Raw genomic sequence first — 23,512 nt, forward strand, 5'->3', positions numbered from 1 at the left:
CTTCACCTGAAGCGAACCTTCCCATTGAAAGTAATGGAAAGTGGATTAATCCGTTCCAGACGGGTCCACAGAGTGCTCAACCTAAAGCGTACTTAACCCGAGGTATGAGTGTAATTTGTTCCGGAAGTCCGTACTTAACCTGAAGCGTACTTAACCTGAAACGAACTTTCCCACTGAAAGTAATGGAAAGTGGATTAATCCGTTCCAGACAGGTCCACAGAGTACTTAAACTAAAAATACTCTAACCCAGGCGTACTTAAACCGAGGTATGACTGTATTTGAAACTACTGTATCATTTGAACCATCAACAGGGATACATTATTACAGCGGCCTGAGTTCTTGCCTTACCACTATTTGTATGTTTCCCTAAGAAGTGGCATTAATTTGAAATAGCTTCCACAAAAGTGTGGCATTCAGTGGACGTTAATGGTAACCACCTATATACTAAACCCCTTAGTATTTAACAATACAATAGGATAAAAACAAACATATTGTTCACGTCTTTCTCCTTATTAGCTGCTCTCTGCTATTTAGCTCTGGCCTCAGCACAATGAGGTAACATTTTGGGGCAAAGATGCATCCCAACAATCCAGCACTGGAAGACAAGATGGAGAAGATCTCCACAACCACCATGGATTTCCCCTTGGTGCTCAGATAGGTTGGAACAAAGGTCAGCCAAACACTGCAAAACAGCAACATGCTGAATGTAATGAACTTGGCCTCATTAAAACTGTCAGGTAATTTGCGAGCTTTGAATGCCACAATGAAGCTGGCAATGGCCAGGAAGCCCATGTAACCCAAGACACAGTAAAACAAGGTAGCTGACCCTTCATTGCACTGCAGAAGGATTTGATTTGTTACTGAGTGCATGTCTGGATTGGAGAATGGGGGAGAAGTCATCAACCACACAGTACAAATACTTGCTTGAGTAAGAGAGCAGGGGAGAACAATGACATTGGTCAGTCTTTTCCCCACCCACTTCCTCATACTGGAGCCTGGCTTGGTGGCCATGAAAGCTACAACCACAGTGATGGTTTTGGCCAACACACAAGAAATAGCTACTGAGAAGACAATGCCAAAAGTTGGTTGGCGAAGAAGGCAGGTCACTTTCCCGGGTTTCCCTAGGAACAGCAAAGATGAGAGGAAGCAGAGTAGGAGGGAGACTAGGAGAGTGCAGGTGAGGTCCCAGTTGTTGGCTTTCACTATGGGAGTGTTTTTCTGTTGAATAAACATTCCTAGCACCAATATTGTGATTAGGGAAAAAGTAAGAGCAACTGAGGCTAAGCTGATCCCTAATGGTTCCTCATAAGAAAGAAAGCTTATTATTTTGGGGGTGCATCCATTTCTTTCCTGGTTTGGATACTGATCTTCTGGGCATCTGAAGCAGTTTTCCATATCTGAAAGAGGAAAAAAACAGAAGAGGATAAAATTCCAGTGGCGATACATGTCTGTTTTTTGCCTCCTGTGTAACCATTGTTGCTGCTGTTGATCTCAACCTTCTTATTCTGAATGAGCATGATTTGATGTGGCATAATTTGAATTGCCTTATTTTTTGTTCCATAAGACACATTTTTTCCCTCCTAAAACGTAAGAGGAAATGTCTTTGCGTCTTATGGAGTGAATGTGTGGTTCCTGGAGCCAAATTGCCCAGGGGCTAAAGGCAGATCATTATATATATATATATATATATATATATACAGAGAGAGAGAGAGAGAGAGAGAGAGAGAGAGAGAGAGAGAGAGAGAGAGAGAGAGAGAGAGAGAGAGAGAGAGAGAGAGCTAAAGGCTAACAAAGGAAAAGACCCTGATGTTGGGAAAGATGGAGGGCACAAGGAGAAGGGGACGACAGAGGATGAGATGGTTGGACAGTGTTCTTGAAGCTACAAACATTAGTTTGACCAAACTGCGGGAGGCAGTGCAAGACAGGAGTGCCTGGCATGCTCTGGTCCATGGGGTCACGGAGAGTCGGACATGACTAAACGACTAAACAACAACAACAAAGACTAACAGGAGGGAATGACCTGATCTCAGCAGCTGATTGCAAGAGATCAGGGAGGGAAGTAAGAGAGCTAGCTCCCTTCCCGGCCCCTCCCAGCCCCTTGCCTAGGCCTCATTTGTTGTCTGCAGAAGGAGATATGTGACTGGCTGATTAGATTATCTGTCTGGAAACTGTAGAAATGGGTCCCTTTCCTTTCCTAGAGCTGCAGAACTGTGAGTTGAACCCCATAAAAGCAGGATTTTTTCCCTTTGCAAGGAAACTCAGCAACTTTGAGCTGATCCTAAAAAAATGGAGCTTTCCCCCTTTGCAGAAAAGATGCACAACTCTGAGCTGATCCTTAAAAAATGGAGCTTTCCCCCTTTGCAAAAGAAGCTTCCTCAAATATATATTTTTTTTGGGGGGGGGGAGGCACCTAGGCCTCTAGGAGTTGGCTGCTATGCCTAGGACAATTCAAGAAAGCAAAATATTTTTTCTTGTTTTCCTCCTCTAAAAACTAGGTATGTCCTATGGTCAGGTGCGTCCTATGGAGAGAAAAATACGGTATTGTTACAGATGTCTACTGCAATTATCAAAGTTTTGTTTAAAGCAGTTTAAGCTGCCACTCCATTCACCCTGCAGGTGGAGGTCGGTAGGCTTTATCTGGTGATTTCAGGATGTGAATCAATGCTGTCATGCCAATTTCATACCCTCCAGCATTCCTTTGATGAAAATGGGGGGATTTAATTCTACACCAGTGTCCCCACCCCATGCCCCCTATATTCAAAAAGAAGAAGCACAAATTGGTTCTGAAGGCAATACTTCCTGCCAGTACCATCACCACCACCACCACCACCACCAGTATTACACAATTATATACCTCCATTTTCTTCCATGGAGCTCAGGGTCGTTTACATGGTTCTCTGCCTTCCCATTTTAACCTCACAACCACCCTGTGAGGTAGGTTAGATTAAGAGATGGTGACCTTTAAAGCCCTAAATAGCCTTGGCCCAAAATACCTGAAGGAGCATCTCCACCTCCATCATTCAGCCTGGAAACTGAGACCCTCCTTCAAGGGTCTCCTGGTGGAAACTAGGCAAAGAGCCTTTTCAGCAGTGGCCCCTTCCCTGTGGAATGCCCTCCCGTCAGATGTCAAAGACAAACAACTACACGACTTTTAGAAGACAACTGAAGGAAGCCCTGAATAGGGACGTTTTAAATGGTTGAGGTTTTCTGTGATTTTATATGTGCTGTAAGCTGCCCAGAGTGGCAGATGGACAGGGTATAAATATTAAAATTATTTTTATTATGTCTGGTCCAAGGCAACCCAGTGGGCTTCATGGCTGAGTGGGGATTTGAACCCTGGTCTCCCAGGTCATAGTCTGACACTCTAACCATTATGCCACATAGTAGGTAGGGAATCACTGAGAGACATAGCTGCCTCCCTTTTCTCACGAGGAAGCCTATTCAGCATAAGGGAATTTCCCTTAAAAAAAGGGATAACTTGGCAGCTATGCTGAGAGACAGTGTGAGATAGCAGTTAGAGTGCCAGAGTAGGACCTGTGAGATTGCAAAAGGCTTATGAGTTTTTAAAAGTTTACTTCAGAATTTGTGATAAGAGAGCAAAAAATAATATTTGTACACCATTCCAAGCAGGATAGTGTGGTTAGGAACAAAAAGGTAATTAAATCTTTTAAAGAGGTTTGTCACAAAAACCTGTATTAATCTATGAAAAAAGTCATATACCATTTCTGTTTGAAATCTTCCCTTCTGGACATGGAACACAATCATAGCAGCAAAATTTCTTGCCTTCCTTCTTTTTCTTCTGATGACCAGGGCAGCAGTAGTCATTACACACAGAAACAGGCACCACCTATCAATAAACCAGAAATAATTTCCAAAGGGAGAAATACTTGAAATTTTAAGTTGCTGAACTTCGAATAAGAAAGTGGACCACTCATCCCTTAAACATTTTTTACAGAAAATGTATTTTATATGAAGTTCAACGTTTGTCTTAGGAAATCAGAAGTAAAGATGCAAAACACAATATACATATTAAATTAAGGCCGTTTTATTAATGCTAAGAAATTGTAAACTATATAGGGAGAAGACCAGGTGTGGCAAACCTCTATCACTCTCCTAAGCCTTTCTTGATTGGGTGAGAGCTTCCTGATTCACATCTGAGATCCACATTGATTAATATATAAAGTGACCATACCCTGTTGAACAGGCCATAGAGGCCACAGCTTCAAGGAATTGGCTTCTTCCCCCCGGGGCAGTAGATAAGCAGAACAAAGGAAAAGGAGTCTTCTCATCAGTTAGAAACTTTAATAATCACAGCAAGAGAACAAAGAACACATCTCCTAGAAAAGGCAGTGCTCCCAATTAAGGATAACACTCCCCTTCTGTCCCTATTAATCTGTATTACTTTTATGTCATGCAAACTGAGCTTGTACCCTCTGGGCTTTCTCTTCTGCCACATTCTGGGCTCTCCATGACTTTGGAGATGGGTGTGTGTGAATGCTGTCCAGGGAACTGTGAATCTATTAACCCTCTCTCTTCCAGTGTTCCTTCTCCTAGCTGTTTCCCATCCAGTATTTCTCAGCTTCTCCCTACTGAACTATGTCCCTCTGCAAATCACTGTTCCAAATCTATACTGTCCTCCTGCTTCTGGAAAGATTCAGGTTCTGGACCAAGAGCAAGGGGAGGGGGAGGCTCCCACGATTCCTCCTCAATGCAGCCCTCCTCAGTACAGTCCCTGACAACAGTGTGTAAACAATTTTTTGGCAACCCTTTCCCTCTCCTGTATACACGTCAAGTGACCAGAAAGCAAATTCAACTAATTATCTGACTCCCACAAGTAACTGCAGTTATCTGGGGTAAGGAATATGAAGTAGAAAGAAAAATACCTCCATCCTGAGCCAGACAAAGAAAGAAGAGAACAAAATATCTTACCTGGCCCCAACTATGCCAACCAGAATATCTCATACAGCAGGCACGTCCTACAGGTAGATCATGATCTACCGGTAGATCATTGGGCGTCTGTGGTAGATCACTGGCTCCCCCTAAAGAAGCTGAACAACTGTGGCTCCCCTAAAAAAACCTCAACATTTTAGCTCCACCCTGAAAAACTCAACAACTTTGACCTGAACCCCAAAAAGGGGGTAAATCACTGTCAGTTTTTAACTCTGTGAGTAGATCACAGTCTCTTGGGAGTTGGCCACCCCTGTCATACAGCATACCAGGAGTGAGAGATGGGTGCTATGGCTTCAACGAAGGAAGCAAGTAAGCAGGTGGGAAAGCATTATATAGTCTCTGTTTATGCATCCCCAATATAAACTAGAAGTGGATTACTCTTTCCAGGCTTCTGGCAACTCTCACAATTGTGTTCCACCTGGATGCTTTGAGGATGACGGGGAAGCATTATAGGAATGCAGATAGGTTGGGTGGTTCAGCCCTACCTAGACCTGTAAAGAATGTGATACGGAACTTCAACTGAGCCATGCCCCCGTTTCCATTAAAACTGAATCAACCCATTTTTGCTTCATGAATAAATTTCATCTGGATCACTCTGAGCCCTGTCATTTATAAATGAGGCATATTAAATATTATTAGAAGTTGTTAGAATATTGTTAGAAAATATACATATTATTTCTATGAACTTCTCCCAAAGAAGAATGCTGGTTATTCTGAGCATCTGAAGGACTGATGTGGAAAGCAAGGAGTCCTCAACAATACCCAGAACTCCAGACCTGGTTAAAACCACTGTGCCAAATAATCATGTCCTCATGAATGACGAATTCTTTTCCATCAAGAGCATTAGGGTTCACCCATCCTATTTTCATTCGAAGGAAGGACTCGTTTGGAAATGTGACCAGGTTCATTATGTCAAATCCACTTCCCATTTCTCTTTCACCAGCAATGGACACTGTTTCTCTGGTTGTGTTGTTAAATGAAATGCCATGAAAAATGGGGTGAAGCTAGTTGAAGGAGAAAGGAGACATGAAGTGGAAAGAATGTTATGGAAATATTAGCAACAATGACATGCCTTACCAGAATCCTTTTTAGGTATATTTATTCAACATCATCTAACAAAGAGCAAGTGTTAAAAATCAGTTTTGTTTTTACATTGGATGTGGGCACTTTATTATGGATTGGTGGAACACAAAAAAATATTTCCAGGCAAAATGTTGAGAGATTAATATGGAACATTGGCAGTCAGTAGGATGTGGGACATCATTTCAGCAGTTACTTGTCTTAATCGTGTAATAAATTGTTGATTAAAATAATAAATGTTGCACTTCATTTGTACAGCATTACCTGCCAAGGCTGTAGATCCCTAAGTTCTAATATTTGGCTTCCTCCCATTGTTCGGTGCCTGGATCTAGATGAATAAAATTCATGCAAGGCATGACCCACAACATAGACAGCTTTGTAGATACTGTAGCTATGGCCAGTCATGCACATTTCAAACAAAGGCCCTGGAAGACTCTCCAACCTCTCCTCCCCAGTACACATGCCACCGACCTCCATTTGCACACTGGGATTTGGAAAGAAACAGTCAAATGCTTGCTCCCAGAAATCTTTGAAAAAACCATCTCCCTGGCTCCGGGAATGCTTAAAGCTCCGAAGAAATTCAGTGAACTTTAGAAGATTTTGTGAGTGAATTGTGAATGAAATGGCACCATGGAAGAGTTGGAGTCCCCAACCCTTATGCAACCCCATTAATATGAAATCAATCTGGGCTGTCAAGATCCACACCTTTCTAAATGAAATGTCTTCCTTATTTGTAGGATCTCGCAAAAATATGATAGCTCTCAGCCATATAATCATCAGAGATTCTCCATAGATGATGAATGTAGTGGTTTTATTATCTGTGAATGGTACATACATATTTAAGGCTATATCACTAATTTTATCAAAGTCATCGTAGTGGACAAGTTGTGGGATTCTTTGTGTGAAGGCTGAACAAATTCCATTTTGGGAAAGCAGTGGCTCCAGGATGTTAATGAAATACTCTCCTTTGGTATCATCTGGAGTAAAGAGTCCAACCCATGTCCATCCAAAATGCTTAAGCAAGCTGATAATCCCTATGTACTGATAGAGTTCATTAGGTACCATTCGGTAAAATGCAGGAACCTGACTTGCATCACTCTCCTCTGGGGGAAATGAACCATACGTGAGCTGAAAGGAAATGTACACATATTATCTAGTTATGTCAAGAGCAGTCATCCTATACAACATGATTTCTTATTCAACAGATATTTTTGGAGTAATCCACAAGTTAAAGCTAAGGATTTATCCAGTTGGGTGTATATATATATATATATATATATATATATATATATATATATATAATATCTTTCCCCATTCCCCAATTTGATTTGAGATTTGAACAGATCAGTTGCACATCCCTAAAAATAGCACAAAGAGAATGTCATGGACAGGAAAAATGAAATAAAGATGTAGGAAAAACAGAATAAAGAATACACCCATAGAAATTAAAGGACCTGATTTAGTCATGATATTGCTACACACCAGCCCAATCCCCATAGGAGTGTGAGACTACAGAGGTCAAGGCACTTAGTGAGGGTTTGTGTTTCCTTTGGAAATGAGGCACACTAGAGACCGTGGTGTCTTTATGATATATGGTTTATTTACACATATATACAGGGTGAGTCCTTTAAAAGAGGCCCCATGGATACAGAGTACACATGTTCCATGGGTCCTCTTTTAAAAGACCCAGCCTGTGCAACCTGAACATTACATTTTCAAAGTGGTCTCCTCGGATTTAAATCTCCCAGCCCATATGGCTTTGATTGCTCTTTTTCCAGCTTGCAAACTGCTCTCAAAACACATCTTTTGACTCTTGCTTACATCAAGCAAAACTGCTCTATACTCCCCCCACCCCCCCAAAAAAAACCCACCTCTCTCCTCTCCTTCCAAGGTTTTCTCTTTCTACTCATTGGGCTCAGAGAGGGGCTTCCCCCACTTGCAGAATATCAGTTTTTTAAATGGCCCAACTTCCTACCCTTTGTTTGCTTAACAACTCAGCCATTACCATTCTTTGTTTCCTTTGATGTTCCTCTTCCTCTCTCAGGTGGGTTCCTGGACATGGAAAAAATGGTTTGGCCTTTATTTTAGCACTTTGATAAATCCATCTCCAAGAATTAGAAGGGAAGCCTAGGCAAGCAAACTCATAACAATCATAAATTCTACCTGATGTGTCCACTCTGAGGAGAGCACTCATTGGATAAAGCACATAAAGGGAGCATTCCATTCATACTGTACACCCTACCTGTGGAATCTTATAAAGACTTAATATCTCTGCCATAAGAAAGGAGGTACCAGCCCCGAGTCCCCCAATGATGGATACGAGGTTTTTCTGAAAGTCACATTTGTAGTTGGGGACAAATTTGCACATTTTGAAGAGCAGGTCCAGCGTGGTCCGATAGGTCATCCTTGCATCATAATAGCTATCATAGATGTGGAACCCCAGTGTGACATTGGGCAAGATGTTGGGATTCTCATTTATTTCTTTCACAGCAAACGCCAAGGCAAGTACATGTTGGTAGAATTTCGTCACCATGCTGCAAATAAAGTTAATTATTTACAAGATCAATGCTCCACCATATCAAACATTTTCTGCCTGAAACTGATTTAGATTGAAATTTATTTATTTATTTGCCATTAACATATCCAAGGTAATAAATATCTCTACAGAAAATTAATAGTTGAGTAGGGTACTCCTGCTTTCCATAATATTTTTACACATCTATTGGATCCATCCTGTCTTGAGATTTTCACCTCAGTGTATAAAATAAAATAACCCTGTTTCTCACTAAGCATATCACCTTCACATATCTCAGAACTATGCTCTGTACCATGAAAGTTGTACCACCAGCAGTCGTGCTGCAGAGCTATGATCCTTTATAATTGAAATTTTATGCTGTGGACCACCCAGAAATCTAGGGTATAGAGTATATGGCAGTATACACATTTAATAAATAAAACAAACAAATAAATTTTACATGCAGGAGGTCCCCAGTTTAATCCTCAGCTTCCACAGGAAATGCTTGGTAACACCTTAGGCTTCATATAAATTCCTCCTGTTTCCAAAGGAATTGAATTAAATTATGTGTTTAGAGGAATTTTGTATTAAATTTCCATGTGTGGGATGTCAGGAGTTTTTGAGGGTGGGGTGGGGGGTAATTACTTATTTCCTAAGTGGACAATGTTTTTATGCATGACCTTTATTTCTGTCCACAAATAATCTTTCTTGTGGTGTGCATACTGCAACCTTCTTTGGTGGTTCACCTTCCTGAACGTCCATAGCATTCTCAGATGCTTTTCTTATAAAGTGTCTCTGGGACTGGCAGGATTCTGATGAGTGTATGGTGGGTGCAGAGGGGTCAACAGAAGACCTGGGAGAGGGGGGCCATTTCTTTATGGGGTTTGGTGCCTCTCATGAGGCAGATGCCAGGGAAGGGGGAAGAGGACAGGTCGAAGCAGTCAGAGGTAAAAGGGTGGGTACAGGACATCAGAAAGAGAGGAAGAGGCTGCCCAGGCAAAGGGGGAGTCATCTGTGTCCTAGAAGAGGGAAGAGCAGTGATAATTTCCATGTAGGAGAAGCTTCAGGTCCCATGCATACACCCCATCAGAGGAAGATACATAAGCTGGGGTGGATGGTCCCATGGTTGCTGCAACTGCTCCATAGGGCATGGGCCAGGGAATAGCTGCTTAGATGATATAAGTGTGTATGTTCATGTGTATCCAGGTGTTTTTGTTGCTGCTGGAAGTGCACACTTTTATTAATAAAGAATTAACCATCTGAGGTCTGCCTTCCTTGGCTGATTGGGCTCAGGACAAAGTGTGGGAATGTTCAGAGGCTGGAAATTGTGCTCCTGAAAAGTGTTAATTTTCTTTTAAAAAAACCCGATTCCTTCCAGTGTGGAAATATTTTATGCATTTGTGTACTTAGAAGGAAGGACTTAATTTAAAAGGAAAATCAGCAAGTGTTGGTCACACGTGTTTAGAAGCCAGCTTCCCAATTAAAGCCCAGGAAGTCACAACAGTACTTTTTTTTTTCTTCAAATCAGGTGGCATAGATGAAATGACTAATGGAAAGATAACCACCCTCACCAATGTTAGCCACTTCAAACCCAAAAGTTAACATCAACCCTCCACACACTGAAACTTGAGAAAGCACCCTAAAACATAGCTGCCAAGTTATCCCTTTTTTTCAGGAATTTTCCATTATGCTGAATAGGCTTCCTCGCGAGAAAAGGGAAAACTTGGCAGCTATGCTAAAAGTGGGAAGGAAGCTTTGGAGAAAACGGAGGAAAGGATTTAGCACAGGTTAGTTTTTATTGTTATTTTGAATTTCTTCCCTGGGTTACCTTATTTTTTCATTTATTTATTTTCATTTTCAGCCTTATGCTCCTCAATATCTGTGCTGCAATTACACCTGGTGCATATAAAACCAAAATTACAGTCACTTTCCTCAGTCTTTTACATAAGAGAAAACATCCCTCCTTCTGGTAGGCTTAGCAGACTGCAAAAGATTCACAAAGTGATTGAAAATGAGAAGCATTTTTAAGCACACTATTTGCCCCCCGAAGCTCTCAATGCAAGTTACAAATGTCAGTGAAATGACAAGCCCTACCTTTAAACAAGAGACAAAGGTAACAAAAAGCTAATTGGAGGGTTGATGTGGATGGGGAGACTCTTACTATGGAACATCAAATAGATTCTGTGATGGGTGTTCCTTGAATGAAACTTCATAGAAAATGTAACAGATCTGAGAAGCAATCCCACCAATGATGAAGTCACCTGGCTGGTACCACTCGTGTGGAACAGGAAAAGGATCACCCCAGGTACACTTTGTAGTATCTGCTTTGAACAAAGCAGGAGGAATTAGAAACAGCAACACCAATAGCCACAAGACCCTGGCAGCCAGGTTTCTCAAGGTATGCAGACTCTGTTGTGGCCATCCATCCATAGTAGCTGCATTTGAAGACACTACATTGGACAGGGCATGGCTCAGTCAATACATCTCTAGAAGAGAGAAGCTGAACTGTGTTTAATCAAAGTGCTACAAATAAATCCCAGGAATACCTAACAGAGATTATAACATCCCACAATGAAAGGACAAAACCCTGCCTCTTAGCCCTGCCCCAACTCTCCAAAGCAACGGGATTATTTATAGCCACATTCAGACTTGCTAACTGGTTTCTTCTACCGTAGAAAGCCTCTGAAGTTTTGACCTGGTGAAGAAATTACAGTGATTTGAATAATTGCTGAGTGGCACTTTTGCTCTCTTTTTTTAAAAAAAAATCCCAATTCATACCAGAAGACTCCCCCTGCTCCTTACTAGAACAACAGTGTCGGACTGAGTTTTACAAACTTAGCAAACACCAACAGCTTTAGGGTACAAAGCAGCAGGGCAACGTTTTGAGATTGCGGCCACTTCCCAACTCCAGTTTTCTTCAAAGTGATGGGAGTCAATATTTCTCTGTAGCTTTAAACTATAGTTTTAAAACGGGTTGCGTGACTCTCCTGTACAAAACAAATGAATACAATGCTATACTCATGGGGAATCTTTTTGCAACCTGAGGACAGAATTCCCTTCCCACTAACTTTTCAAGGCCAGTCCAGTGGTGCCTCGCTAGACGAAATTAATTCATTCCACAGGTCAATTCGTGTAATGAATTTTTCGTCTAGCGAGTCCCAGTTTCCCATAGGAATGCATTGAAACTTAATCAATGCGTTCCTATAGGTTCTGGGGGACTGGCGGCAGCATGCGACGGGGCTTCGGAGAAGGGCTCCGAAGCCCCGTCCGATGCTGGCTGTGTGCGAGGCGGCGGGGAGAGAAGCTCCCTTGCCTGCCTCCCCCGACATGGAGTGCAGCTTTGGAGACCTCTGAAGTTGCGCTCCATGCCGGCTTTACGCTGCGAGAGGTGGCGGCGGGGGAAGAGCTTCTCCCGCCACCAACTCCCGCCTGCCTTCTCCGGTATGGGGTGCAGCTTCAGAAACCTCCGAAACTGCGCTCCATGCCGTCTGTGCGCAGCGAGAAGCGGTGGCGGGGAAAGAGCTTCTCCTGCTGCCGCCTCCCGCCTGCCACCCCTGACATGGAGCGCAGTTTCGGAGGTCTCCGAAACTGCACCCCATGCCGGCTTTTCGAGGCGAGAAGCGGTGGTGGGGGAAGACCTTCCCCCGCCGCCGCCTCTCGCCCCGCACCCCCGGCATGGAACGCAACTTCGGAGACCTCCGAATTTGCGCTCCGTGTCTGGGGTGTGGGGCTAGAGGCGGGGGCAGGGGCAGGGGAAGACCTCCGAAGTTGCGTTCCATGTCGGGGGAGGCAGGCAAGAGGCGGCGGGGGGGGGGGACGGAGCCGAATCGCAGTAGGCGCTGCTTGCCCCCACCTGTCTTCCCCGAGCTAAGGGGAAGACAGGAAGGGGCAGCAGCCACACTGCTGCGTTTTGGCTCCGCCCCCCCGGCAAAGGAAGATTAGCTGTCAGCTTCCCACGCTGACAGCTGATCTTCCTTTGTCGCTTTCTATGGCCGCACTTCGTAAGATGAAGCGGCGGTCATAGAAAATTTTGTCGTCTTACGAATGCTTCGCGCAATGCAAAACTCTTTCGTCTAGCGAGTTTTTCATTGTGTGAGGCATTCGTAAAGCGAGGCACCACTGTATTGGGTGGGGCCAGAGTTGATTGTGGGCAGAGCAATTCATGTAACCTTTACCTTCGTACAGTGTATAGCATGTACACACACCTTGCTATACTGCATTGAGACTATCAAGAGACATTATCAGAGTTCAAGGACACATTCCAGGGAGGCAAAAACACTCAGGTAATATAATAATAATAATAATAATAATAATAATAATAATAATAATAATAATTTATACCCCACCCATCTGGCTGGGTTTCCCCAGCCACTCTGGGCAGTTTCCAACAAAATATTAAAATACAGTAGTCCATCAAACATTAAAAGCTTCCCTAAACAGGGCCTGCCTTCAGATGTATTCTAAAAGTTTTGTAGTTGTTGTTCTCTTTGACATCTGGTGGGAGGGCATTCCACAGGGCGCGTGCCACTACTTAGCAGTAGCAGTATAACCTAGAGAGAGTCCTGATGGCATGATAAAGAGGTTTGGAGGGCCACTGGGATTATGGTCCTTTCCCCAGCCCCCAGCTGTAGTGAAACCACTTCTCTTTTTTCTAACTATTTTGGTAGCAAGTTCAATGGAGGCTACTTATGCTCCTGTGCCTTCATTACCCACCAGCTGTTCGAGGTTGCGGGGAGTGGATAAATTCCTCCAGAAAACTAACAACTGGGAACTTCCTTTAAGATCTTGGTTCTTCTTCTAAAGCCATATCAGTACTCACCCCATACTTGTCAGGTGTCGTGCAGGTGGGTGTGTTGCAGCCCTACTGGGCGAAATTTGAGAAATCTCCCCATCCCTGCACTATGGTGACAGAGCACTTAAAAAAAAAAAAATCTTAACTTCTAAGTATGTGTTTGAATCCCTCCAGCAAAACAGTGACGCTCTGGAGACATCATTATTAACAACCTCTACACTAAAAGCATTGATATATAACAAAACAATAAGATAAAAACAAAGGTATTGCTCAGTTCTTTCTCATTATTTGCTCCCTGTTGTTCAGCTCTGGCCTCAGCAAGATAATATAACATTTTGGAGCAAAGATGCAGCCCAATAACCCAGCACTAGAGGCTAAGATGGAGAAGATCTCCACCACCACCATGGATTTTCCTTTGGTGCTCAGATACGTTGGGACAAAAGACAGCCAAACACTGCAAAAGAGCAACATGCTGAAGGTGATGAACTTGGCTTCATTAAAGCTGTCCGGTAATTTACGAGCTGCAAATGCCACAATGAAGCTGGCAATGGCCAGGAGGCCCATGTAGCCCAGGACACAGTAAAACATGGTCACAGACCCTTCATTACATTGCACAATGGTTTCTTCTGCTACTGAGTCCATGTCTAGATCAGGGAATGGAGGAGAAGTCATCAACCACACAGTACAAATACTTGCTTGAGTAAGAGAGCAGGAAAAGACTATGGCATTGGCCAGCCGTTTCCCTACCCACTTCCTTGTGCTAGATCCTGGTTTAGTGGCCATGAAAGCGACAACTACAGTGACAGTCTTTGCCAACACACATGAAACGGCCAGTGAGAAAACAATGCCAAACATTGGTTGGCGAAGAAGACAGGTCACTTCCCCAGGTTTCCCAATAAACAGCAAAGATGAGAGAAAGCAGAGCAGTAGAGAGATGAGGAGAATGTAAGTGAGATCCCGGTTGTTGGCTTTGACAATGGGAGTATCTTTGTATTTAATAAAAGTCCCTATCACCAAACTTGTGAGCAGTGAAAAAGAAAGAGCAAGGGAGGCCAAGCTGATCCCAAAGGACTCATAGTAAGAAAGAAAGCTTATTATTTTGGGGATGCATCCAGTTTTGTTCTTGTTTGGATACTGATCTGCTGGGCATCTGATGCAGTCATCCATATCTGGAAAAGAGGATAGGGTCAAATTCCAGTGGCAATTCATGTGCCAGTGACACAGTATCCAAGCAGGTCCCTAGCTCAAGTGATGCTGGATTTACCTAATCTCATCCCATGGTAGTTTAGTGGAATCTTTGATTCTTGTCTTGTGGCACAATAGTGCCCAGTGCTGGTCAACTCCCAAAAGTATTGGCTGCATCTCAGCCATTGAGTGGAATTTGAACAGCAGGTACTCGTTGGAATGATAACTTTCTTTTCGCCCTACACGTTTGGCAACCCTGATTTACCTGTGCAATAATGAAAAGAAGTCTGGCCTAATTTCAACCAGCATGGGTGCCTAATGTGTTTCATTCCAGTCATACACACAAGGCACAATTCTGCACTTCTTGATATGTGTACAAGAAAAAGACTTTTGAGATGACTGGGGAGCACTTTCATATCTATGTGCATAGTATTGCACCAGGATTATTAGTTTTTAAATGTTTCCTTCATAAATTGCTGAAGGGAACAGGCAATTACCCATACCACTTCAAGAAGGATAGTGTTGTTACATGCACAACATAGTATTTAATTTTTTTAAATCAATGTGACTCAATCATTATTGCTAGTTGAGTTTGATGAAAAATGTCATGTACTGTTCTTGTTTCAAATCTTTCCTGCAAACTACAGTCATACCTCGGGTTACGTACACTTCGGGTTATGTACGTTTCGGGTTATGTACGCAGCGGACCCAGAAGCGTTTACTTCCGGGTTCACCGCAAACGCATGTGCAGAAGCATTCTGTAAGGTTTGTGCATGCACAAAAGCATTCTGCGCAGATCGCACATGTGCAGAAGCGAGCTTTCACGTGTTTTTGGGCTGCATACTTTCCGGGTTACGTACCGCACCCCGGAAAGAATCAGGTACGTAACCCGAGGTACCACTGTATTAAGCTGGACTGGGTGGTTACATGCACAACATATTATTTAAATTCTTTTCAACAGATATTTGCTAATCTTTTACAATGAAAAATGTTATTTACCATTCTGGTTTGAAATCTTCCCTTCTGGACATGGAGTACAATCATAGCAGCAAAATTTCTCTCCCTCCTTACTTTTCTTCTGATTACCAGGCTGGCAGTGGTCATTGCACACAGAAATGGGTGTCATCTATCCATACACAGGAAACAATTTCATTAAAAAAATGTTCAGTCTCTGCACTTAAAATAAGAAAATGAACGATTCAGCCCCTCCCCAAAAATATTTTGCAGATCCCTGTGGTAAGTTTCCGGAATCAGAATTCACTTGAGGTAAACCTCAACCTGTTTCCTTTAGTGGCACTCACTTGCCAAGTGGCCAAAAAGCCAATTCACATATGACATATAAATCATGGAGGACCCAACACAATTATTTTTGCAAGCTTGCAATGTTGCCTATTGACCTCTGGACGGCACCAAGCCTAAACCCAATCTGGCCACATCTTTTACGGGGTCTCCAGAATACTTTATATCCTCAGTCCTGATTTTCCAGGGGCAGCCCTGGAATTATGAATTGTTGGAGAGTATGTGGTTGGCTCCTAGCCGGCAACATCACACATCCACAAAGGAATCCAGAAGAAATGAGTTGACAGGGTTTGACCCGTCCCAGACAGGGTTCAGATTGGAAGGCAGTATTAACTCTCTAGGAATATAGCGAAAGTTGGGGTTTAGAAATGGAAATGAGTTGATATAGGGCCTTCCAATAGGTCATGAATCCTTTTCAATTGAGGCAGAGAACACCCATATTTTCCCCATGAATAAATTTTATCTTGATAACCCTATACTCGTCCATACATACAGTAAACAAAGAAAAGGAAATATAATTAAACTTCTTTTCAACTAAGAACATAGCTTCATTTTCTAACTTCATGTTTGCATCCAACTAAATGTCCAAATCTTTCTAATGAAGCTATCAAATAGAAAAATGGTGGTTATCTGGAGATTGCATCAGCTCAAAGGAATACCCAGATTCCAGACCTGATTAAATCCTTTGTTCCACATAATCATGTCCTCATGAATGATGAATTCTTCTCTGTTGGGATCCACCCATCCAACCTTCACTCGAAGGAAAGACTTGTTTGGGAAGGTGACCATGTTTGTGATGTCAAATCCACCTCCCATTTCTCTTCTATTAGTAAAGGACACTTTCTCTCCGGCTGAGTTGTTAAAGGAAATGTCAGGAAGAAAATGGTGCAGCTAATTGAAAGAGAAAAGAGAGATGAAGGGAAAGAACATCATGTAGATATTGAACAAAACGCCTTGGTTTGCAAACACCTTTCTACTAGCAATATTTAGATATAGTTATGTAGCTTCATTTTACATGGACCAAGTGTAAAAAAATCAGCTCTTTTGACATAACAGATAGAAGATTTTATGCATTCAGTGAACAAAAAAAATCAGTCAAATGTACAGAAGTAAATATGAAAACATAAAAAATTAGTGCCATGAGCAATACTTCTGCGTGAAAATTGTGGTGGAATCTTAGTTTGTACTTACTATTTCAATGAAATTATTGTACTTTTGATATTCTTTATTTGTACAGCATTACCTGCCAAGGCTGTAGATCTTGAAGTTTTAATCTTCCACTGCTCCCCATCACTCTCTGCTTAGATTTAGACAAGTAAATGACATGCAAAGTATGAGCCACAACATAAACAGCATTGTAGATACTGTAGCTATGGCCAGATAGTTCCATTTCAAACAGAGACCTTGGAAGACTATCCAGGCTCTCCTCCCCGGTACACACTTCATTGATGTCCATTGGTGCACTGGGATTTGGAAATATACAGTCAAATGCTTGCTCCCAGAAGACTTTGAAGAAACCATCACCCTGGCTCCAGGAAGGCTTCATGCTCTGAAGAAATTCCTTGAATGCTAGAAGATTTTGTGAATGAATTGTGAAAGATATAGCACCTTGGAAGAACTGAAAATCCCAAAACCTAACAAGGCCCAGTACTATGAAATCAATCTGGGCGGTAAAGATCCAGACCTTTTGAAATCCTGTATTTTCCTTATTGGTTGGGTCTCGCAAAAATACAACACCTTTCAACGCTATCATTGTCAGAGAGTCTCCATAGACAATAATTGTTGTGACTTTATTTCCTTTGAATAGCATATATACATTTAAGGCTGCATCATTCATTTCATCCAGGTTATCGAAATGGAGTTGACGTAGGATTCTTTGTGTAAAGGCTGAACAAATTCCATTTTGAGAAAGCAATGGCTCCAGGGTCTTGATGAAATATTCTCCACTATTATCATTAGGAGCAAAGAGTCCGACCCAGATCCATCCAAAATGCTGAAGTAAGCGGATAATCCCCACAAACTGATGACTTTCATTGGGTACCATGCGGTAAAAGGATGGGAATTCAGTTGTGTCACTCTTCTCTGGAGGAAATGAACCATAGGCAAGCTAAAAAAATTTTTAAAAATGTACAGTTGTTATGATGTTATGTGCAAAGAATTCATCCTGCAACACGTGACAATCTATTCTTACTAATATTTGTAGTTTACATCCAATTATTCTTCCAGTAAGGGCTTCTTCTATGCTTCCTTTTAAAATTGCATTTTGATTTAAGCAGAACAGTCTCATATCCTTAGAAATTAATAAGTAAAGGGAGTATACAGGGAAGACGAGATAAATATTTAGAGTTGTATCACATCAAATATTATTGAAAGAAGGCTGACTGAGATGAATCAGCTTATTTATCTGCTCTAAGTAAAATTACAGAGTAAATATTTCTTGATGGGTCTTCTCTGAGTAGAACAAACAGAATTGAGGACAGATGAAAAAAAAATCACCATGCAACCCTTCATACACCCCACCTGTGGAATCTTGTAGAGGCCTAACATATCTGCTATATGGAAGGACGTATCAGAGCCAAGTCCTCCAATGATGGCAATGAGGTTTTTCTGGGTGTCACATTTGTAGTTGGGAACAAATCTAGACATTTTGTAGAGGAGGTCTAATGTAGTACGGTAGGTCATCCTTGCATCATAATAGCTATCATAGGTGTGGAAGCCAAGTGTGACATTGGGCAAAATGTTTGGATTCTCATTGATTTCTTTCACAGCAAATGCCAAGGCAAGGACATGTTGGTAGTATTTTGTCATCATGCTGCAAATAAAGTAAATGATTTAAAAATATGAATATAGATTAATACTGAACTCATTCTGTTTCAAATTGATTCATACTGAAATGAAATTATTTTATTTGCAATTAATGCATCTAAGCTTATAAACACATTGGGCAAAATGTTTGGATTCTCATTTATTTATTTCACAGCAAATGCCAAGGCAAGGACATGTTGGTAGAGTTTTGTCGCCACACTGCAGAAAAAGGATTTAAAACATGAATTTACCACAATATTGGAAAGATTCTGTTTCGAATTTGTTTATATTGAAAATAAATCATTTTATTTGTTATTAAATCATTTAATTCAATAGCACCATGCAATCCAATGAATACTGATGACTGCTCAGGGCAATATTGTTACAAATTCGCATAAATATTCTTCAACTCTTGCTTAAACATTTCAATCAAGTCAATCAAGAAAGTAAAAACTTTCTGTTTCTCCTTAAGTAGGCAACCACTTCACTTCTTTGCAGAAGTATGTTCTGGGCCATGAAAGCTACAATCTTATATTCATTTCGCTATAAAGTCCTAATGAACATTCTTCTCAGTACAAAGTTGGGAAAGGATAAGGAAATCTGATTGCAAATGAGAACCACAGCTTTGATGTGTCCACATTCATTGAGTGGAGAAACTAATCCTGCATGTCATTAGACAGAAAGAGGAGTCAGGAACATTAGCTTTACCTTCTCCCAGGAAAGCACAGCTGGTAGACAAAATAGTCTTGCCCTTCTTCAGGTTTTTGCACCCAGTGCCTGGCTCTCCTTTCTGCCTGATGTCCCATCCTGACAACCTAATATCTCTCTGTGGCACCCAAACTGAACTCTGGTCATCCTTGACTGCCTCATTGCAATTCAGCTAATCTCCACATCCCTAAAAATAGACCCAATTGGAATAGTGATTCCAACAAATCGAGTGTAGTCCTAATGCTTTCTAGATTTATTTTCCTAAAAAGGGAGCATGCCAGTCAGTCTGGCAATACAGAGTTAGATGAACCATTAGGATTCCATTTTGGAGGACCAGGATTGGCAGAGCTCTAGCTGTATGTTTTGAATTTTTCCTCCACGTTACCTTCTCTAATTCATGTAATAATATTCTCCTCCCCAATATCTGTACTGCAGAATAATAGCAAATACAGTTTGCGTGAAGAAAACAAAAAACAACAACACCAAGTCTCTTTCTGTATCCCTTTAGAAAATGGAAAGCTTTTTTATGAGAGAAGAAAATCGTATTTCCTGTTTGCCAGCTTAGTAGACTGTAAAAGACTCAGGAGTTTATTGAAACTGAGGAGTCCCTCAAGTGTGGGTAAATAGGATTTATTGACAATTATTTAAATAATTCCTTGTGAACTCCTCAGATACTTTTAAAAATTGAAATATATTTTAATATTCCACCATCCAGACAAAATATGTCTCCCATTGTTGTTTAGTCGTTTAGTCGTGTCCGACTCTTCGTGACCCCATGGACCAGAGCACGCCAGGCACTCCTGTCTTGCACTGCCTCCCGCAGTTTGGTCAAACTCATGTTCGTAGCTTCGAGAACACTGTCCAACCATCTTGTCCTCTGTCGTCCCCTTCTCCTAGTGCCCTCAATCTTTCCCAACATCAGGGTCTTTTCCAAGGATTCTTCTCTTCTCATGAGGTGGCCAAAGTATTGGAGCCTCAGCTTCACGATCTGTCCTTCCAGGGAGCACTCAGGGCTGATTTCCTTAAGAATGGATAGGTTTGATCTTCTAGCAGTCCATGGGACTCTCAAGAGTCTCCTCCAGCACCATAATTCAAAAGCATCAATTCTTCGACGATCAGCCTTCTTTATGGTCCAGCTCTCACTTCCATACATCACTACTGGGAAAACCATAGCTTTAACTATACGGACCTTTGTCGGCAAAGTGATGTCTCTGCTTTTTAAGATGCTGTCTAGGTTTGTCATTGCTTTTCTCCCAAGAAGCAGGCGTCTTTTAATTTCGTGACTGCTGTCACCATCTGCAGTGATCAAGGAGCCCAAGAAAGCTCCTTGATCACTGCAGATGGTGACAGCATAGCAGCTGACAAATAAGGCGGGCCCTCTCCCTAGGATTCTTATTTAAAAGAGCTGAGGCAAAATGAAATGTGATATCGAGGAATGCTTGGGGCATGGAAGATTCTTACTATGAAACATCGAACAGGTTCTGTGTTGGGTGTTCCTTGAAGAAAACCTCATAGAGAATATAATACATATGGGATGCAATTCCACCAATGATGAAGTCCCCTGGCTGGTACCAGTCATGTGGAACAGGAATAGGATCATTCACAGGGCAACTCATGGTATTAGAGGTATCAGAAAGAGGAGCAGCAAGACCAATAGCAGCAACATTCTGGCAGTGTAGCTTCTCTCTGAATGCAGACTCTCCTGCGTTCATTCATACTATTTGCCTAAGAAAAGGCTACCGTACATTGAAAGATGCATGGCTCTGTTCTCCCAGCCCTATAATAGAGAATTTGAGCTGCCTTCAAGTGCTACAAACAATGCATTTCTTGAATACTAACAGATACCACAGATCCAGAAATTAATTTTGCATAGCCCTGCGTGCTTCTGGCCCCAGCTTTCATTATAACCACTTTCAGGCTTGCTTGTTGATTGTTTTCTAATTGCTTCCAGGAAGCATTTGGAGGTTTGAGCTGGTGAAGAAATTGCAGTGATTTGGGTAAATTACAGGGTAGGATTATGATTTACTTCTTCAGAGTTTGGTGTATGAGTGGCAGTTTTGCTTTTTAAAAAATTGCCATTCTGATAGGCAGAAAAAGTGACTGAATGACTTTTTTCTTGGTGAGCTAACGATACCATTAGGCATTCATTATAACTGTACTGTTTTAGATGCCTGTTGAAAACATATCTGTTTTGTGGGCCTACCTGGACATTTGATTCCATTTGTTTTGCTGTTAAATTTGTGTGAGATAAATTAGCCTGCTAAGGCCAATGGTGTATCAGAAATTTTGTTCAGTGATTAAAGTGCCATCTTAGATTATCCCAGAAAGAGCCACCACATTGAAAAGAGTATATACTCCCGCTCCTTATTAGCCAGCCAAATATTTAGGGTTCAAACAAAAAATAAAAATAAAAAATCCTTCCAGTAACACCTTAGAGACCAACTAAGTTTGTCATAGGTATGAGCTTTCGTGTGCATGCACACTTCTGAAGAAGTATCTGAAGAAGTGTGCATGCACACGAAAGCTCATACCTATGACAAACTTAGTTGGTCTCTAAGGTGCTACTGGAAGGAATTTTATTTTATTTTTTGTTTCGACTACCTCAGACCAACACGGCTACCTACCTGTAACTAGTATTTAGGGATCAAGGAAGAGCTGCAGACCTTTAATGTTACCTAAAATGTCATCAGGTGGGCCAGCAATAGCGGGCAGAAGAGGCTTCAATTCCCTCAATATTTCAAGACAAGGAGATGAGCCCCCTCCAGATTTTTGAGGGGGCCGCCATCCCTCACTGCCCCTGAGCGAACGCTGGCCTGGCAGGTTGGGGCGGGAGGGTTGGAGGGCAAAAATCAGAATTAGGGACAACCTTGTTCAGTGTGTTTGTACGTGCGTGGAGGTCTGTTTTAATTGTAGGATCTCCCAAACCAGATTTTAACTGGTGTATCCGACATGTTCCAGCACAGAAAGTAATTCAATGCAAAGCTAAACCTCAGCGGTCAAAAGGAAACCTTGCATTTCAAAACGAAAGTTGCAGGAGGAGCTGCGTAAAAACACAGCTGTCTTCTTTTATTAGCCGATTTGCCAGCTTTTTACTTAGCCTGCAGCCCAGCTCCCTTCAGGTCAGCGCTTAGTTTGCAGCGTACCCTTAACCTGCTCCTGGGGACTTCACAGGGACCCTTTCCCCCGTGAAGTGAGAAGGGGGGGGGGAGAACGAGAGAAAGATGAAAATGTGTGCATCTTTGTGGCTCCCACTGCAAGCACAATTCAGATTGAGAGGAGGCAAGGGTGAGAGAGAAATATATCTTCTCCTACACAGATCTTCGTGTTAATGTAAAAAAATGTTGGCAATGCAAAGGTGCTTGGGGCAGAGTCAGGCGGTTGCCGCTGCCTGCATGCCTACCTATAGGCAGGGGAAGAAGGGGGTGGGCGTGCCAACTCCTTAGTTGAAAGGGGGGCAGGCAAAGTATATCAAAGCCATCACTCAATCTCCATGTTCCAATGCATTTCCCCATTGCTTTCCTAACCACAGAAATTCAATTTTTATTATAAAGTTTATTGTGCTAGTGCAGGAGTCAGGAACATTTTCCCCCAGTTGGCCAGATTGCTTGTTCTTCCACCCCTTGTGAGCCAAAGACGGATAGGTGAATAGGTCCACCAACCTGCCAGTCATAGGCTGTCACAAGTCAATGATTCTTTTAAAGGCATAGCTCCAAAGAGGCTTGTTCTAGGGGGTGGAAGGAGTTTCTCCTGCTGAAATGGATCCCCCCTCCCAATCAATTTCAATAGGAGTTCTGAGGAAAGCTTCTTCCCCCTCTTGGAACAAGGTGGGCTCCCATTATTAACTATCATTATCATTTGAATGACACTTTCCCCTGTCACACACTACCCAGTTCAGGCAGGAACTATAAGAAAGGACATTCCTGCTACATCCAGTAGAAAGAACTTTATGGTGATAAGAGGTGTTTGACAGTGGAATGGACTCCTTCAGAAGGTGGTGGACTCTCCTTCCCACTTGAAGGTTTTTAAGCAGGGGTTCAACGTAAATCTGTCCTGGATGCTTTACTTGAGGTTCCTGCATTTAATGGGTTGGTCTGAATGAACCCCAGGAATTCTTCCAACCATACAAATCTATGATCCTGTGTATGAGTGTATGAGTTGGTGTATGAGTGGCTGTTTTG

The 23,512-nt window shown here is 42.1% G+C and overlaps 2 protein-coding genes across 2 annotated transcripts; both read right to left on the bottom strand.

Moving 5' to 3' along the window:
* Positions 1-495: 495 nt before the first annotated feature.
* LOC118078088 (vomeronasal type-2 receptor 26-like) lies at positions 496-8,563 on the bottom strand. Its single transcript, XM_060281368.1, has 5 exons — positions 8,273-8,563; positions 6,736-7,158; positions 5,727-5,954; positions 3,721-3,847; positions 496-1,397 (listed from the first exon to the last, which is right to left on the bottom strand). Exons 1-5 carry the CDS (start codon positions 8,561-8,563, stop codon positions 496-498), a joined length of 1,971 nt encoding a protein of 656 aa, XP_060137351.1.
* Positions 8,564-13,607: 5,044 nt separating this feature from the next.
* Positions 13,608-21,046, bottom strand: LOC118078089 (vomeronasal type-2 receptor 26-like). The gene is made up of 5 exons (XM_060281369.1): positions 20,796-21,046; positions 18,342-18,633; positions 16,494-16,712; positions 15,522-15,648; positions 13,608-14,506 (listed from the first exon to the last, which is right to left on the bottom strand). Exons 1-5 carry the CDS (start codon positions 21,044-21,046, stop codon positions 13,608-13,610), a joined length of 1,788 nt encoding a protein of 595 aa, XP_060137352.1.
* Between the last annotated feature and the right edge of the window lie 2,466 nt (positions 21,047-23,512).

Source organism: Zootoca vivipara, chromosome 13 (genome assembly GCF_963506605.1).
Source record: "Zootoca vivipara chromosome 13, rZooViv1.1, whole genome shotgun sequence".
Classification (NCBI taxonomy): domain Eukaryota; kingdom Metazoa; phylum Chordata; class Lepidosauria; order Squamata; family Lacertidae; genus Zootoca; species Zootoca vivipara.

What these genes read in the sequence shown, in the direction of transcription:
- LOC118078088 (XM_060281368.1), bottom strand. Translation starts at nt 8,563, where the DNA reads ATGGTGACGAAATTCTACCAACATGTACTTGCCTTGGCGTTTGCTGTG. An exon ending in GTCTTTATAAGATTCCACAG is followed by an intron (nt 7,159 to 8,272) that starts GTAGGGTGTACA and finishes ATTTCCTTTCAG; the next exon opens with CTCACGTATGGTTCATTTCC. An exon ending in GAAGATTTCAAACAGAAATG is followed by an intron (nt 1,398 to 3,720) that starts GTATATGACTTT and finishes TTCCTCTTTCAG; the next exon opens with ATATGGAAAACTGCTTCAGA.
- LOC118078089 (XM_060281369.1), bottom strand. Translation starts at nt 21,046, where the DNA reads ATGAACGCAGGAGAGTCTGCATTCAGAGAGAAGCTACACTGCCAGAAT. An exon ending in AACCTGTTCGATGTTTCATA is followed by an intron (nt 18,634 to 20,795) that starts GTAAGAATCTTC and finishes CTTTATTTGCAG; the next exon opens with CATGATGACAAAATACTACC. An exon ending in GGAACAAAGGATTTAATCAG is followed by an intron (nt 15,649 to 16,493) that starts GTCTGGAATCTG and finishes GTGTATGGATAG; the next exon opens with ATGACACCCATTTCTGTGTG.